This window comes from Odocoileus virginianus, chromosome 17 (genome assembly GCF_023699985.2).
Source record: "Odocoileus virginianus isolate 20LAN1187 ecotype Illinois chromosome 17, Ovbor_1.2, whole genome shotgun sequence".
NCBI lineage: Eukaryota > Metazoa > Chordata > Mammalia > Artiodactyla > Cervidae > Odocoileus > Odocoileus virginianus.
The window spans coordinates 44587705-44604632 of NC_069690.1; the positions used below are offsets into that span (position 1 = coordinate 44587705).

Here is a 16928-nt window from a genome sequence, read left to right on the forward strand (position 1 = left end):
GGCTGTCAAGAGCAACTAATAAAGGTGTCCTGCCCCCACAGGGCCAGGTCTGGTTGGGATCTGGGCTGGGGTTCCTGTGTTAGGTGAACCCTGGCCACCAGACTGAGTCCCCCATCCTGCCTCTCATCTCTGGTTTGATGCAGCAAGAGGAAGGGTTTATGGCTAGTAGAGCCCCAAAGCTGGGAAGTCTTTAAGGCAACAAAATTGACAGGAACTGATTATGGGAGGTGAAGGCAAATAAGAAACACAGCTGGTAATTCTGAAGATTGCTGGGTGGACAGCACCCACAGGGCTGTTTTTTTTACCCCAGCCCTGAAGGCGTGGAGTGAGCTGGTCCTGGCTGGGGGAGAGACATAAACTGTAGGTCTGGGAGGGTCAGGGAAAGGCTTCAGGGATGATCCCAGAGGTAGGACCTCTCAGGCTGCTGCTCAGGGCCCAGGTTCCCTGGAAAGGGGCTTGGAGGCACCAGCCACGGGCGGGGGGAGTGAATGAAAAGGTCCACAGGAAGAGAACAGGGGTCAGGGTGGGGAGGAGTTTAGACATGGTTCCTCAGGCCCTTCCTGGGAAATTTTCTGGGTTCAGTGGGACCTGACAGCTTGCAGTGTTAAGCACCCCTGGAGGGGACTTCCGTGGCGGTCCAGTGGTTAGGACTCTGCGTTTCCAATGCAGAGGGTTCGGGTTAGATCCCTAGTCTGGGAACTAAGATCCCACATGCTGTGTGTCAAGAAAATAATAATTAAAACACCCCAGGTGGCTCAAAAGAACCACCTGGCTCCTGCCCTGCAAAGGGAGGTGTGACATCTGGACAGTGGGAGGGGTGGTGCCCATGCCCTCTGTCAGAGGAGCCACGCTGACCTGGACCGAGGGGCCGGCTCTGCCAAGGCTCTGGGTGCTGGCCCAGAGCCTAGCTGCTCCTCTTACACAGAGTAAACCCGAGTCAGTACCGGCTCCTTGCTGACAGGTGGGAGAGGTTAGGGGAAAAAGAGCCAAGCTGGCCCTCAAAGGGTAGTCTCAAAGGAAAGTATTCAGAAGCGTCTCTGGTCACGAGGGCCTTCGTTGCAGGGCGAGAGGGCTCTGGCCCAGACTGGGGACTCGGGTTCCACTGCCACCTGCTGACCAGAGGAATACCAAGAGGGCAGGAGGGTGTGTTCAGCTGCTTCCTTTATTAGAAACAAGTGAGATGTACCAAGCACAACAACAATGCATTTGGTATTTCTTCCCCCACCCCGGAAATGGATGCCCCTCCCACAGCCCGGAGCAAAGCCAAGACACATAGGTGAAGCCTCCCCTTTCCCTGTTCCCTGTTCCTGGATGCGGGTGCCCGGCTGGCGGTCAATCAGTATTTTTGAACTGAAGTAAACGAAATCTTCCCCCACAGCCTCCCTAGGAACAGTCTGTTTGCAGGCCTGCCTTCCCCTGACAGTAATAACCCAAAGCCCTGGGTCTCCTCTGGTTCCAGGGCTGACAGCCAGGCCTGAAGAAGGCAGCCCGGGGTGGAAAGGCCCTGGCCAGAGATACGCCCCGCCCCATCCCCTGGCCCAGCAGCCACCCTCTCCCAGGCTGAAGCTGTGAAGCTATCCAGGCCTTTGGGCCATCCCTTCAGTTGGTTAAATGCTGGTCATCTTTGGGCAAAGAATTCAAGAGCACTGGGACACCCACCCTGGGCTTCAAGTGAGCCAGCAAGTGGGTGACAGCAGTTAGAATGGAGTTGCAGGCAAGGCCTGAAATTTTCCATAAACCTAGGTATTGCAGTGGCTTGATGTGGGCCGGCCTTCAAACAAGACAGCAGAATCTTCGGAAGTAGGCGTGCGTGGGGGACACGAGCACAGTGCAGACCTCAGTCCAGAGCTGAGGCCTCCTTTCTCCCCAGCTCTCTCCATATGGAGACAGGAGGCTGTGCTGCGGGGTCATTCCAAAGGCCGGAGGTAAACATCAGGAACACAGAGTCTGAAAGCCCAGCACTGGAGGCAGAGGGCGAGGCCACACCCCCGAGGTGCACTATGAGTGGCGGCCCGAGGCAAGTCCCAGCTGATGAGCTTGGAGGCCCTGGGGTCTTCCCTTTGTTTGGTTTAAGCCAGTCACAGCTCCACCATCCTCCAAGGCCCCAAACCCCAAGCAATGGTTCTCTCTGAGCTCTCTGACCAGAAGTCCTGGAATGGGTCAAGTGAAGAACCCAGGGAGTGCTTGGGCAAAAAGGAGACTAAGAGCAGCCACGGAGCCGACTCCTGCAGACCTGTGGGTGGTGCTGAAGGCGGGCAGGGTCCCTACAGAGGGCACAGCAGAGTCCAAGGAGAGATTGCAGGGCTTCGGAGGGAGACACTGGGACCTCCCCAGGCGATCGGTTTCTTCCAGAGCGGGCACGGGCCTCACAGTTTCCATCCCATGACTTCAGTCACCAAGGCAAAGCTCACTCCTGAGGCCGTCAGGCACCCCAAATTTCAGAGGCAGCTCAGGCCGGGACCTGGCCCAGAGCTAAGCAAGCCTGTGACAGGGAGCCTGTCCAAGTTCCAGTCCTGCCTGAAGTGGAAGAGTTGGGAACTTTGTTCTCTGACATCTTTAGAAGCACGCACAGGGTGGGCTGCTCTGGGCCGTGGGATGCCATGTGTCTGATGTCTGTGAGGCTGTGTGGGCAAGCCCCTGCCTCTCCGACTCCTGCTGTCTGTGGAATGCAGTGCACATCTTGCTGAGAACAGCAGCTTCTTTGGTCTGGGTATCTTGGAGTCAAAGGTCAGCCACGATGGGGGCCTACAGTTTGCAGCACACGGACAACGGGGGAAAAGGAGGCCCCCTAGAGGCCTCTGATGAAAGTGTGATCAGTGGAGCTGGGGGCTCCGTCTGCAGAAAGCCTGGCCAGCAGCCCTGCTTGGGCAGGGGCAGCATGGCCCCATCCCAACTAAGCATGCGATCCCCTCCAGCTCTGGGCACTCTGCAGAATCAGTCTCTGGCAAACCTCACCAGAGCCCACAGCCTGTAACATAGCCCTCCTGGCCCGCAGAACACGGTTTCAGCTCCCACAGCTGGGCTGAGCCTGGCCTGCTGGCTAAGGCTTCCTTCCCTCTACAAGTAGAGGTAAAAGCAGCCAGGAAACCCCCCACCCTGCACGTCACACCGTCCACCCATTGACCTTCTCCTAGAGCAAAAGTTACACACAAGTCTGGATGTGAGTTGCTGCTGCTGACAATTCATAGCCCAACCCTCCCCAAACCACTTGGCTGAGCGCAACGGAGGAATGTCTACGTGACAGTCACAGGACTGGAGCCTCCATTATTTGGAGGGCCACAGGCAGCATCAGTCACCATCATCACTGCAAAAATCCACAACACATAATCAGTGGAAATCAGACTCCGACAATGGCAACAGGAAATCATGTCTGTTGCCAAATGCAGACTGGCATCTCACCACCACTCCCTGCCATGACCTGCAGGCTGTGTGTCTTGGAAAGGAGCAGAGATGGCTAATGGGCTGGAAGGCACCGGCCCAGGGCTGGAGGCCGAGGTCTGGGTATCAGCCCCACGCCATCCTTGCCCAACCAATCCTGGGGGCATCAGGGTCCTGGTTCTTTGTTCTAAGATGAGCTAGGCAGGACCTGCACTGACATAGTCTCCACAAGGTCCCCGATGCTATACAAGCAGGTCAAAGGTCCCCTTCATATTGCCAGTCACCCTAGGCAGTGGAAAAACAATCTCACAGGACTTATCCCTGTCATATAAGATTGGCAACAGTTGGCTAGAGAGCCTGGATGTAAAAGTCAGTTGTTGGCAGGATGACTTCCTACAGGGAGCAGGCCAAGAGGACGAGAAGAGGGAACTGGATTCATGAAATGCGCTTTCACAGGTCACCCCTGCTGCGCAGGTTCAGGACGCAGAAAAGGTGTGGTCCCTGCAGGAGCACCTCGGAGTCGGGTCTGCCCCAGCCAGGATTCCACCTTCTCTTCCCAGAGTGCCAAGCCCTCCCCAAAGCCCTGCAGAGCCCCTCCACCCACGCTGCTATCACCAAGCCAATCAACCCAGCTGATTTAGAAGGGGGACTGGGTAAGCCTCCCACATCCTCTTTCTCCTGCTCCCCTGAGAAAAGTCCATGCCTGCTTTCAGAAGGAAACAATTCAATTGTACTGATATGTGTTTGTCGGGCACTGGCCTTAAGAGTCGAATTTTGAGGAATGATCTAGATTCAGTTTTTCATTAGAGACCAAACATCCTTGTACATTTGGAACATGAAAGATATTTAAAATATTTATATATATATATATAATATATATATATACTTTTATTATTCACCCGTTAACTCCATAATATGCCAATCACGAGCTAGTTTTCAGCAGTTACATTCCCTTGATCGCGGCTGCATAACGATGCTATTAATTGGAAAACAGGGAGACCAGACACGGCCAGAGATGACATCTCGCAGCCTACGCCATTGCAATGCAATCATCAAGTTCAGTGGCGGTCTGTAAAGCCGGTTCAGTTCCTCTCCCCTTGCCAGGGATTCTCACGTTTGTGAAAATTGGACCAACAAGTGGTGGGGCTCCATTTCCTGGTAATTCTCAGTGGCTTTATCCAGAATCTCACTGGCAGTTGGTTACTGTAACACCAGCCCAACCTAGGAGAGCCAAGGGGGAGAGGCAGAGTTGAGGGAACGGCTGTCTGGACTCCCCCACTCCCCATCCAGTCCTGAAGGTCCAGTGACAGAGTCCGCAGAGCACCGCTGTGTGGACTGAGCAGACTCCGGTGAGCCCTGGGCTCACTCGACCTCTACCTGATGCTTCAGACATCAGAGCCTTTATCTGCGGCACCCTGAGGAATACTGGGTGGGCACCAGGCCACACTCCAGTTCATCCCTCAGGTACCCTCTAAGTGTCGGATTCCCCTGGCCCTGAGCTGCCCCCTGGAGCTGGTGGAAGAAGGGCCATGCTGGGGCAAGGGCAGCAGCCCCTCAAATCAGACTTTCCCTTCCTGGCAGACCACGGGCATGTGACTGGCCAGTGTCCTGGGACAGTCCCAAAGCCCTGTCCCACTGGATGAGGCTGCTCACCAGCTGGGAGGAGAGGCTGGAAACAACCGTCCCACTTCCGTGTGGCTCAAGGGCCTGTGCCCTCTGCCACCCTCACGCCTGCTGCTGAAAGGGGAACACTGCCCCTGCTCACGGGGCCACCAGAGGGAGGGGACTCTTCCAGGACCCAGACTGAGGCTGGGTCCCAGACCCGAGGCCCTGCTTCTATTACAGATGCCAACACCTGACCCAGGCCAGCCCCCTGTGGGCCCAGCTGCCAGGGAGCGCGGTGGGGGTGCTGCCCAGAACGTACATACCTTCTCCGCGCCCATGCTGGGGCACTTCCAATTGTACAGGTAATACTGTAGGTTGCCATCCCCAATGCCGAACTTGAGCTTCTCCAGGAAGGTTTTGTTCTCCATGAGATCCAGTGCATTGAAAACGTCAAACCCTTTCTGCGGGGCAGCAGGGAGAAACAAGGAGAGGTGAGGACGGGTGGACACTGCCTCACCTTCCTGCCCGCTTTCTTCTGTCCTATCAGAACCGCCCCGCGGGCAGGCGGCCAGGGCAGCGATCTGCCTTCAGAGGCGCCTGATGCTTCTGTGACACCCAGACTCCAGGCAGCGCCCTGCTCTCTGGTGGCAGGTCTCAGGACACACCAGTGTCACCCTCCCTGGCCTCTCCGCAGCGTCCCCCAGAGGACACATGTGTGCACCCGGTGTCCAGGCTGCCGCTCCCACTGCTTCTAGCTACGCTTCCCTGACATATGCTTGTAACTTTCATAGTCCTCACTGGAAACCAAGCCCCGAACCTTTTCCTGAGAGAAGGTGACTCCCACAAGCCTCACTGTTCCCTCACCACCTGACGCCCCAAGTCCCAGGCCTTGGTGCACCGAGGGACTTTATGACATGTGACATGCTTCTCTGAGGCTGTGACAGACCCGATCAGGGACTAGATGGTCACTGGCGGCCGGCACACAGTGGGCCAGGCCAAGCGCAGGTAGACCCCATGGGGCAGGGCTGCCGGGTAACCTCTCAGGTGAAAGAGAAACCTGGGCCCCTCCCCGCCATGCTCTCCAGCCAGCGGCTCTGGTGACTCACCACAATAGACACCACCAATCTCCCCATTCCCAGGCTGGGGAGGTTGTAAGGAGAACCCCTCATCTCCCCTGCAGGTCTGGCAATTCATGCTCCTTGGCAGCATCTCCCGTGAGAATAAAACTCATTGAAATAAATCAGGAGTTCAACGCCTTCACCTGGTGTGGACACTCCTTGCTCCCTCCTAGTTTTTGAGCTGCTGGCTGGAAACTACTGGGCTGCTCCCAGAGTGAAGCAGGAGGGCAAGGAGGCATTGAAGCTCCCCGCCCAGAAGCAGCTACTGCAAGCCGTGCTCAGCACCGCCCCACCCCTCTGGTTGGCTCCTCACCATTTTGGCGAGAACGAGGGCGTCGCTCATGAGGTCTAGAAGAGGGGTCTGAGTGTGAACATTGTAGAAAGAGTAAGCAGCCTTCAGACTCTTATGGGTCGGGTGGTTCATGATGGTGGACGGAAGTGTATAAAAGCTCAGGAAATCGGTCACCTCCCCGTTTGCATTCTGATGGGAAGACAATGAAGAAGGCAGGGTCACACCGGCACACGGACCGTGCAGCCTGGGAACACAGTGTTCCCGTTGCCCTCCGCCACCCTCGGGCAGCTCTGCCCCTCCAGATGAATGGGTGGATACTGAAATAGGATATGCAGAGAGAAAGCACATCAAGAGGGAACCTGAGGACAGAGCTGGGAGGAAAACTCAGGCTGGGCCAGGGGCTGACTCTGCCGCACTCCTTCCCCACCTGCAGCTCCAGGGCCTGCTCACAGCTCATGACCCCTCCAATGCCCACAGCTCCAGACCAAGCAGGGCTCAGCTCTCTCTGCTCAGGGTCACCAGCGGGGAAGGAGAGATGAAGGGCTCACGCCAGGTCCAGAAGAGCTCTTTTTAGCAAATGCACGCTACAACTTCCTGCCTTTAGTGTAGACCAAGCACAGGTGGTCCGGGAAGTCTAGGGTGCCATCTCTCCGGTCAACTGCTCTTCAGTTGCTGAGCCTGGGGGTACCCATCACTGAGGGAGAACGCCTCCCTGGCCACGGGGCAAAGGCCCAGAACACGCGCCCCCACTCACCTCCACCACAAAAGTGTCGATGATATTCTCCTGGGGGTAGAACCAGTGTTCCACCTCCTCCTGGCTCATGACAGGCGTGAGGTGGAACTGCTTCAGGTACCGGCTGAGGAGCTGGTGCACTACTGGAATGTCCTTTTTTTCCATTGGTCGCAGCCCAGCTGTCTTGGGAGTCTGGAAGAAAGAAACCAGAGAGCATGAGATGTGCTGACCATGAGCGCCCTGGTTCCCTTTCAAGTCCTCCACGAACCGAAAACCTCATGCTGTCTCCCTTCCTACCCTGACCCTGAGTCTATCCCCGCAGGCCCTCAAGAGAGCCTCCTCGATCATCTCAGGCAGCTCCCTCTCACCCCGTCCACGTCCGCAAGCACAAGTCCCGCCCTCACAGTGAATCTGGCCCTTTCCCTGCTGGTTAAGGCTGCCATCCTTGGCTAAGGCTGTCACACCAATCTCTTATCCACATGGCCCAGGCTGGCTTCCTAAGAAAACACAGCCCATCACAGCCCTGCCTGCTCCAAACGCCCCAGCACAGAGCCCAAGCCCAGCCACCCTCGGAACCAGTGGCTGCTGCAGCTGTGATCGGCTGTCTCTCTAGCCCAGGAGCGCTCAACAGGAGCGATTTTGCCTCCCTGGGGACCTCTGACCATATTTGGAGATATTTTTGGTTGTCACACTAGGGGGAGGGTGGCTACTGGCATGGAGAAACCACGGATGCTGGTAAACATTCTGCAATATACAGGACGGTCTCCTTGACCAACAATTACCCAACCCGAAGTGTCAATGGTGCCGTGATGGAGAAGCCCTGGCCAATGCATGGATTTGCTGAGGTGGGTTCAGCCCAGAGCTGCTCCTGGGCCTCCCAAAGGCTTTCTTAGCTCCCCACCTTCCAGCCTCACAACCTTCTCCCACTCAACTGCAGCTCATCTCTTTCTGCACTGCTCCATCTCCTACTGACTTAGAGCACTTCAGAGACAGCACCCAGCCACAGGCACCGTGGAACCCTGGGGGCCCAGCAGAGTCTACACTGGATGCCCACTCAGGCATGTCTACTAGGACACTGCTGTACCAGTAGCACGCCTCGCAGGACAAGGATGCCAGTGAAATTCAGAAGAAAAGCATTAAATCCCCAGGACTTAATCTCCTGCCAGAATCCCACTCCACAGCTGCTTCTCCTTAGAAAATGCTTCAGTGGAAAAGAAGCCACGTGATGCTTGGGAATAAATACTGTGGCTGAGGGAACATCCCCAAGGGCTTAATACACAAAGGTGAAAAAAATCAAAGTGTTAGTCACTCAATAGTGTCCAACTCTTTGCAACCCTTCTGCCCATTCTCCAAGCAAGAATACTGAGTGAGTGGCCATTCCTTTCTCCAGTGGATCTTCCCAACCCAGGGATGGAAACTGGGTCTCCTGCATTGCAGGCATATTCTTTACCATCTGAAGTGAGGTCAGCCAAATCTGAAAATGGGGTGGAGTAGGTTTATATGGGGCTCCCTGGTGGCTCAGTGGTAAAGAATCCGCCTGCCAATGCAGGAGACAGGGTTCAATGCTGACCCCTGGAGAAGAAAATGGCAACCCACTCCAATATTCTTGCCTGGGAAATCTCATGGACAGAGGAGCCTGGCACGCTATAATCCATGGAGTCAGAAAAGAGTTGGGACACAACTTCTTGACTAAATAATAACAGGTTTATATACCTCAGCCACTGCCTGACACAACCGCTTCCCAGTGTAAGACCTGCTTTATTTTTAAGCTTATACTGGAGTACAGTTGAGTAACAAGGTTGTGTTAGTTTCAGGGGAACAGGAATTGCTTTTAAAACTGCAGCTCCAGAAACTCCAGCTGTTAAAATTCCTTGCTAAACCTGATGTCGCTGGGGAACACTCACTGACCTTATTTCTATATGGCACCTCTCGCAGTGACACCTCAAATCCTGGACTGAAAAAGCAGCCCTGCTGGGGTTCTTCCCCATAGGCAGAGATCCAGAGACATTCTCCTGGCTGCAACACCACTGAAAAGAACCCTCTCTGTCTGCCTAGCAGGCGGGACCAGTCTATCATGAGAGCAGAAAGGAGGGGACACTCACCGTGGCTCCCTAGTCTGCTTTCTTGGGCAGTGCCTAACTGTGCTGCAGTGGGCCCTCCCAACTAGACACTGATGGCCCCCGTCCAGGGGTGGGTCAGCCCTCAGGTCAGTGGGCACCCACTGACTGTGCTGACCCTGCCTGGAGGGGCTCTGAGGGAACAGAAAGGACTTTAGACCCAGGAGCATCCATCTCACTGGCAAGGCAAACCAAGGCCCAGAGTTGAAAACCAGCTCACTGAAGCTGCCCAGTCCTTCAGCAGCAAAATCTGGGCAGGAGGACGGAGCCTGGAAATCTCAGCTCCCCTCGCAGGCTCAGTCACCCACCCTCCACCTGGCTCGGCTGAGGCAGCAACAGACACTCTGTGGCTCGTTTACACTGGTCCTGGGATGGGCTGCAGTACAGCAAGTGGATTCCTCTCTCCACTGTGCTTCCCTTAGGCTGAGATTACAGACTAGGTGCTCTCTGAGTCTGCCAACAGATGCCAGAGAAGAGTCCAGGTGCAGGCTCAGGAAAACAGAGTCCCACTGAAGTAAAACTCTCGCTACAGATAAGAGAAGGACAGAAAGGGAAAGGCTAGGAATCCGGAAACTGTGAGCTGGGCTGCTTTTCTGGTAAGAGAGACCCCTGCTCCTGCCCCAGGCCCTGCCAGGCTCTCCCGGCCGGCCTCCCTCCCTCCCTCCCTCCCTCCGGCTCCTGCCCAGAACCCGGGGCCCCACTGGCCTCTGGCAGTCGGTAGAGCTTCATGGTGCGCTGCATGGTCATATTTCTGCTCAAGTGGGAGAACTTGACTTCAATCAGCTTCCGGGGATTTAGGGACCGATGCCAGTACCTGCAGGGACACAGACCTCCTGTCCTCAGAGGGCCGTGGCAAGTCACACTAAGAGGACCTCTCCAGATGGCCGGCAGGTGGCGTGAGAGAGCCGCCAGGCCCCACTTGAGCCGGCCTCACCCCGGAGCTCTACCACCCCGCCACAGTGAGTGCAGAGCGGTCACAGCTCTTCTCATAATTTCTTTCTCAAGTTCACAAGTCCCTCCTCCGTACCAGCAGTTGTCTTGAGACAGTAGTCCTCACTCGGGGAATCAAGTCAGTGGAAAAGACCTGAGGTTCTCCGAACATCCAGCCTCTGCCTCCCTCCTCTTTGGCACCTAACTGATGTTTTCACTTTAGAAGTTCTTAAGGCAGAGCATACTCAGTTGTTCCAAAGAACTTTCAAAGGCAGAGGTTTTGCTTGGTTCACACAGAGATGAGACATGCTCTCTTTGGCCCACATAATATTCAGAACTGAGCCAATCATTTAAAACTATAGGACACTTACCATAAAGAACCAGATTTGGGCTCATCCTTTAAAACAAAACCCCAGCAGACTGACTCTCTGCCATTTCGACATGGCAGGAATCAGAGGGAGCTAAGAAAGCCTGACCCCTTTGGACAGGGCCTGCACTGTGCAGGCCGTCGTTCCTAGGCTCCCCTTCACTCCCCATGTGCCCCACCTGGCTCTTGTGGGCACCACCACCCACCTTTTCAGACACCAGAGCAGCGGGTGCTCTCGGCCATGCACTGAGTTGAGAGGCTGAGCTGTGACTCACGGTGACACAAGCTCCCCAACGAGAGCGGGCACGCCACCATTTCGAGAACCTTTCCAAGAAGAGGTTTTTACCTGCAGGTGCCGACAGGCTTTGGTAACACCACCCCGGCAGTGTAAACAGCTTGGAAGATGCCCTCCAGGTGAACCCGCCGGGTTATCTCACGGATCAGGACTGGAGCCACTCTCTTGGAGCGCAGCTTCTTGTGGACACACAGGAAGTTGATCTCTACCATCTTCTTCTCTCTGCAGAGTCAGAAGAAAACCCAGGGTCGAGGCTTTTAACAGGCGAGGCCATCCCTTCAAGCATGGAGCCCCGTGTAGGGAGCGGGGCCCTCAGCACAGGTTCGTGTTCTGGCCCCACCTGCGCTCAGCAGCCAGGACTGGAATGCCCTCCCGCCACCCTGCTCTGTTGCACCAGGCAAGGAGCCTGCTCTCTCCTCAACATAGACTTCCAAAGGTAAGTGGGACTCAAGTAAACGCCCTTATTTAAGGCACCACCAGCATCTTCCTGGTGAAACCCGCAGAGCAGGCTGAGGGAGCCCCATCTTCAGCCATTAGGAACCCCACAGAAGTCAAGGGCTATTCTATGATTTCAGGAGCTCTGACTCCCCCAAGCCCAGAAGGTTGTGGTAGATAGATGGTTTTGACATTTCCAAAGACACGAAGAGCAGAGCTGGAAGGCCCCGTGACTGTGGATATGAGTCACACCAGCCCACTTCTCAGTGGCTCGAGCATGGCAACGCGTGACTGGCACAAGTGCCAACATGGAGCTGGTCAGGGAGTGGACCCTCAGGGTGGACCCCTTCCAGCCCAGGTCACAGACGAGAGCCCCAGCAACAATTCAGAGCAAGACAGGCAGTTCCTATTATGAATTTCTATTCCCAGGACCCAAGTTCCCTCCCTTCAGGGGAACTACCCTCCTGCTTCTATGGAAGGTATGTGTATGTTTTCCCCCACCTTCCAAGACCAAGCAGGACAGTGGGGACATGGGGTGGGGGTGGCGCTGGTGCTTACGTGTCATAGATATGGATGTTTGCCGGGATGGCACTGATGAACCCAACCAGTTTCCGACTCGAGACCACTCGAACCCCACAGTGCCACTGGGGGAGCCAGCCAGGCGGCCGGAGAGCCCTGGAAGAGAGACAGGAGCTGTGGGCACGGGGCTGCCTGCCAGCAGGCTGGGCAGACTGTCTGGCCCCACCACCGAGTCTGGCTCTAACCTCATGCTACCACGTCCCTGGGGAGGGAACAGCTCAATTCTCTGAAATCTGCTTTCAGGCCAAACCCTCCTGGACACCAGTGGGACCAAGTCATAGCCCTTTTTTGCTGCTCAGTACATTTGGCCTATTTACCCAACCCAGGGCTGTCACACTGAAGACTTCACACTGATCCAGTTTCTTTGTGCTCACTCACTCTGACAGCCTGAGCCGGAGCCCCGGCCTCCTTGGCTCCAAATCCAGTGGGTCCCGTGGTCAGGAGCCGGCTGTGGAGCCTCTGGAGCTCTGGGCTCCATCTCCTCCCCGCCGTGCGCTCGGGCAGTCTTCCTTTCCCTCGCCCTTCAGACAGGTCCCCTCTTCGCCAGCCTCATGCCCTACCTCCCTGGATATTAAACGAGGCCGGGAAGGGGACCTTGCTCAGCCAGGCAAGGCCATTTTCATACAACCGAGCATGCTCAGGAAATAGGATGAAAATGACCCTCTATTCTTTTAAATCTTAAGCAGGTCTCATCCCTCCTTCCCTTCTTACCTGAAGTCATTATACAACAGACGATTTTTTCTTCTGGGTACCGATTCCATAAAGGAATTTCTCACCCAGTCACTATGCCTTAAATAAGGTTTCAATTCTGAGCTCCACTGGAAACAAGTCTCAAAAATCACACACCGATTTGCCATTAAAAGGTTGGCACTTAGAAGGGATGAGCAATCTGGTGCCTTGTTTTTCTGCTCTGTGGCTTCAGAACTGTAGGAAAGTCCTTACAACTCACCACAAAAGAAATTCTGGAGAATAATCAAATCGGAACATGTTGTCATCATCTTCCACATAGTTCTCATTCAAGAGAGTGTAGAGTTCTTTCAGCTGCAGAGAGAAGAGGGGCCGCCTTAGAAGTATTCTGCTAGGGCCGGGGGTGGGGGGCGGACACCAACGCCAATACCCTGGGGCTCCAAGCTGTTTGGGACAAGGCAAACTACCGAAAACTCTATCTAATCCCACAAATCCTTTTCATCTGGGCACAGCAGGGACTCCTGGAACAAGCAATCTAGTGCTTAAGAGGAAACTGAGTCAGCAGGAGCAGAGGAGCAGACTTAAACACAGGAAGTGGGGCAGGCCGAGAATGGCACCCAAGTAAGAGACCACTCCACTGGTAAGACAAGGGACTGAATGAGCGGAGAACAAGGAAAGGGAAAGCAAGAAGAAAAGGTATCCACCTTGGGGAGCTAGCGGCAGGGGTTAACTCTCAACGCGCCAGAGACGCTGTGTGCTATGCAGGCAGAGTCGTGGGCAGATCCCAGAGGCAACAGACGGGAGGGATCTGCTAGCCCTGCTTGGCTCAGCTCTTCTTAGAAGAGTCCTCGAGGAAGGCCCGAGGAGAAGCCATCTCAGCCGGGCTCTGAGTGAACGTGGCGCCCCGTCCATGCTGGTGGTCAGCCCAGGCCTACTCACCACACCACGGTCCCCCAGGTCCAAGGCGTCCCAGGTGAAGCCCTGAGGTAGCGTGTAGGGCTCCTGGCGGATGTTGTCTTTGTCAGGCTCCACGGGTCCGTGCGTGTTCACAACCTCTCCTGCAAGTAGAGCACAGCCATGAGCTTCACCCTTGCTTTTTGGGGAGGGAAGGGACTCAGCTCAAAAACTGACCTCAGCAAATTCCTCCTGTCCCCGGGAGCCCTCCATCCGAAGAACACTCTCTTCTTGGCAACGGCAGACCGTCTCTCTGGCTACCCTTGGCCCCTAACTGAGGGCCAATTCTTGGCCAAACTTCAGAATAATCCTGGGAGCCAAGGTGGTTGGTGTCTTGGACCTTCTTTTAAATCTCCCTTCGGTTACTAAATGACAAACATGTATCTTGACTAACTTGGCTTCCTGCCTCCCAGCTGGTATAGAGTGTTGTCATGGCTCTGGCCCAGGCCCATAGACCTGGATGGATTTATAAGGAGTTGCAACAAGGCAGCTTTTGTGTCAACAGTAGTGACAGTGTACCGGGCCCATTCCTGAGCTGGACAAGGGCATCCAGGCGCTGGGCTCTCTCTGGGCCCTGCCAGCCTGGGCCTTCACTGACAGAGGCCAGTTAACTGCAGCTGCCAACTCGGGCCCACGGTGTTTACAGAGCCCTGTGAGCGCCTCTAGGCTGAATCACTGAGTCTACACCACACCCCCTGACACGACATCCCCACCCAAGATAGAGATGGGGTGCAGGGGATGCTGAGAAGACAGAGCCCCAATTCCTAACCCCAGCCAAACCAAGCCTATCTGACAGAACTTGGACACATCAGCCACATCATTTCAGCCTGGAATTATTTGGCCCTGGTAGTTTCTACAGTTCAGAGCGTATTCATTCATGTTCACAACTCAGAAGAAGGCAATGTTTAGTACACTTTAAAAATGGAGTCTTCAGGACGTCCCTGGTGGTCCAGTGGTTAAGAGTTCACCTGCCAATGCAGGGAACATGTGTCCCATCACTGGTCTGGGAAGATTCCACACGCTTGGGAGCAATTAAGCCTGTGCGCCACAACTACTGAGCCCACACTCTAGAGCCCGTGCTCTGCAACAAGAGAAGCCGCTGCGATGAGAAGCCTGCACACCACACCTAGAGACTAGCCCTGGCTCGCTGCAACTAGAGAAAGCCCTCGCGCAGCAACGAAGACTCAGCACAGCAATAAATAAACAAAATTTTGGAAAAAAAAAAAAATAGAGTCTTTGAAGAGAGCGAGCAGCACTGACGTATGTACACTACCATGTGTAAAACAGACATCGAGCTGGTGGGAGGCCGCTGTGTAACACGGGGAGCCCTGCTCGGAGCTCTGTGACAACCTGCAGAGGTGGGATGGGGGTGGCGGAGGGAGGCTTAAGAGGGAGGCGATATACACAGTTCTTACGGCTGGTTCGAGCTGCTGTATGGCAGAAACCAACACAACATTGTAAAGCAATTATTCTCCAATTAAAAGCAACAAAGAGAAAACCACAAAAATTTTTAAAAAATAAGGAGCCTTTACAGAGGACCCACGGAGTCCACGGCTCCCAGCACAGGGCTTTGCACATTCTTGTCATTCAGCTCAAGCTTTTACTGATGGTCAGACTCCTCATCCAAGCACACCACTCTAACCTGTAACAGGCAACTGTGGACCCTCCCAGGGATGGATCCGTGGGGCAGGTGTAGTGGCAACGGCTGCATCTGGCCGTGAGCCAAGGACACCACCATCAGAACTGACCGTCTACCTCTCGCCTGGCACATTCACTGAACACCGGTTGGACATCATGCTCTAGGACAGGGCTGGGAAAAGGTCCCTGGCCTCACAAGACATACCATCTTCTGGGGAAATTGTCAAGAAACAAGTTGTAACCAATGTGCTAAGGGTCAAAGACTGCAAACAACAGGCAACAATGGGGTCACAGCAGGGAAGAATCCGGTTGACTCCTATTTATAAGCTGCTCTCAAGAGAAGGTTTCCTTGGGAGAAAGGCTGTATTTTTTCCCCCCGAGTTTAGAAACTGGCTTTTTAGTTAATTCATAAAGTAGCCCTTGTGAATTAATTGACTAGAAGTCAATCCACTTTCATTTCCTTGCCACGAATAATTTTTTGAGCCTAACAAGCCAAGGGCCAGACCCCTGGGAAATACCAGGGATCCCTCTCTAGTCTTGAGTAGGTGCTAATCAATTTTCCCTATCTTGTTTTGAGTTTATACCCCTCTTTTTTTTTTTTTAAACTTCAGAACCCTTTTATCATTTTTCCCCAAGATGATCTCACTGAGAAGATACAGGTGATCCTCCCCACCAGATGAAAATAGTCTCAAGGCCAGATCATTTCATTCAGGCTGGCTACCAGGTCCTGCCTGCACCAGGCACTGCCATTTGCACCTTCACCATCTGTTCTCGGAATCCTAGACAGTGCCTGCTTGGGGGCAGGAGTTGGTGAATGACATGGATGCAGGTCCTTGTCATCATGGGGTCCAAAGAAACAAAGCAAGCGGGCATTTGCCACTCAGCATAATGAAAGTCTGCAATAGTGAAGTATGGGGGGATGAGGAGGAGATGGAGGAAAGGCCTCTCGGAAGAAACATCTAAAGATGTGACCTCAGGGATGTTCCTGGTGGTCCAGTGGTTAAGATTCCGTGCTTCCACTGCAGTGGGCACAGGTTCGATCCCTGGTCAGGGAACTAAGTTCCTGCATAAAAAGAAAAAAAAAGATGTGACTTCAAGAATAATTAGGAATTAGGCAGGGGTAGACTGGGTGGGGCAGGGAGGGTGGTGGGTACACTGCGGGAAGAACAGAGTCAAGACCTGGAGATGAAAGGAGGGGAAAGAAACTAGGAGACAAGGCTGAAGAGAAGAGCAGGAGCCAATCGGGGAGGGCCCTGCAAGCTGCGAGAGGCTGGACTTTATCCTGAGGGCTGTGGGACATCCTGAATGGGTCTTTAAGGGGGATGGGAGGAAGCAGTGACATCCTGAGGGCTGAACTGTACAAAGAGCACTCAATAAGTGCTTGTCAACTGAGTAAACTTGTATACAAAATATTCAACTAGTAAGTCTTGATCTGTGTGTTGACAAATTGGTTCTCATAGGTTATCTCAAGGCTATTTACCATCTGCAAGACACAGCTGACAAAGCAGAGAGGAAACACTGAGAAAGCAGAAGCCACTCAGAGCAGACTCACAGTCTGGGGTGCCGGCAATGCTTAGAGCGGCCCAGGGGTCCTGCCCGCCACCTTCTACTGGCTCACGAGCACCTCTGGCCAAGAAGGTGGGGGGCTGTTTCTCAGGGGGCAGAAATGCAGCCAATTATCTCTGGGCCTCCATGAACCAGCTGTGGAAGACACTGGGAACTTTGGAAGACAAACCTGGGCATCCAACGGTTCCTTTCTGTACACTCTACCCCTAAACACTCTCTCTGCCTTCTAATACT

The 16928-nt window shown here is 54.4% G+C and overlaps 1 protein-coding gene across 1 annotated transcript in view; it reads right to left on the reverse strand.

The window, feature by feature from the left end:
* Positions 1–1144: 1144 nt before the first annotated feature.
* The window catches only part of NMT1 (N-myristoyltransferase 1), a 32734-nt gene continuing 16950 nt past the window's right edge, over positions 1145–16928 (reverse strand). Inside the window, exons 4-12 of the mRNA XM_020873498.2 lie at positions 13476–13594; positions 12799–12890; positions 11829–11945; positions 10887–11057; positions 9949–10057; positions 7148–7318; positions 6415–6582; positions 5307–5444; positions 1145–4599 (exon numbers count right to left, since the gene is read on the reverse strand). Coding sequence (XP_020729157.1) covers positions 4579–4599; positions 5307–5444; positions 6415–6582; positions 7148–7318; positions 9949–10057; positions 10887–11057; positions 11829–11945; positions 12799–12890; positions 13476–13594 — 1106 coding nt within the window. The 3' untranslated portion in view covers positions 1145–4578. The remainder of the gene's footprint in view (positions 4600–5306; positions 5445–6414; positions 6583–7147; positions 7319–9948; positions 10058–10886; positions 11058–11828; positions 11946–12798; positions 12891–13475; positions 13595–16928) is intronic.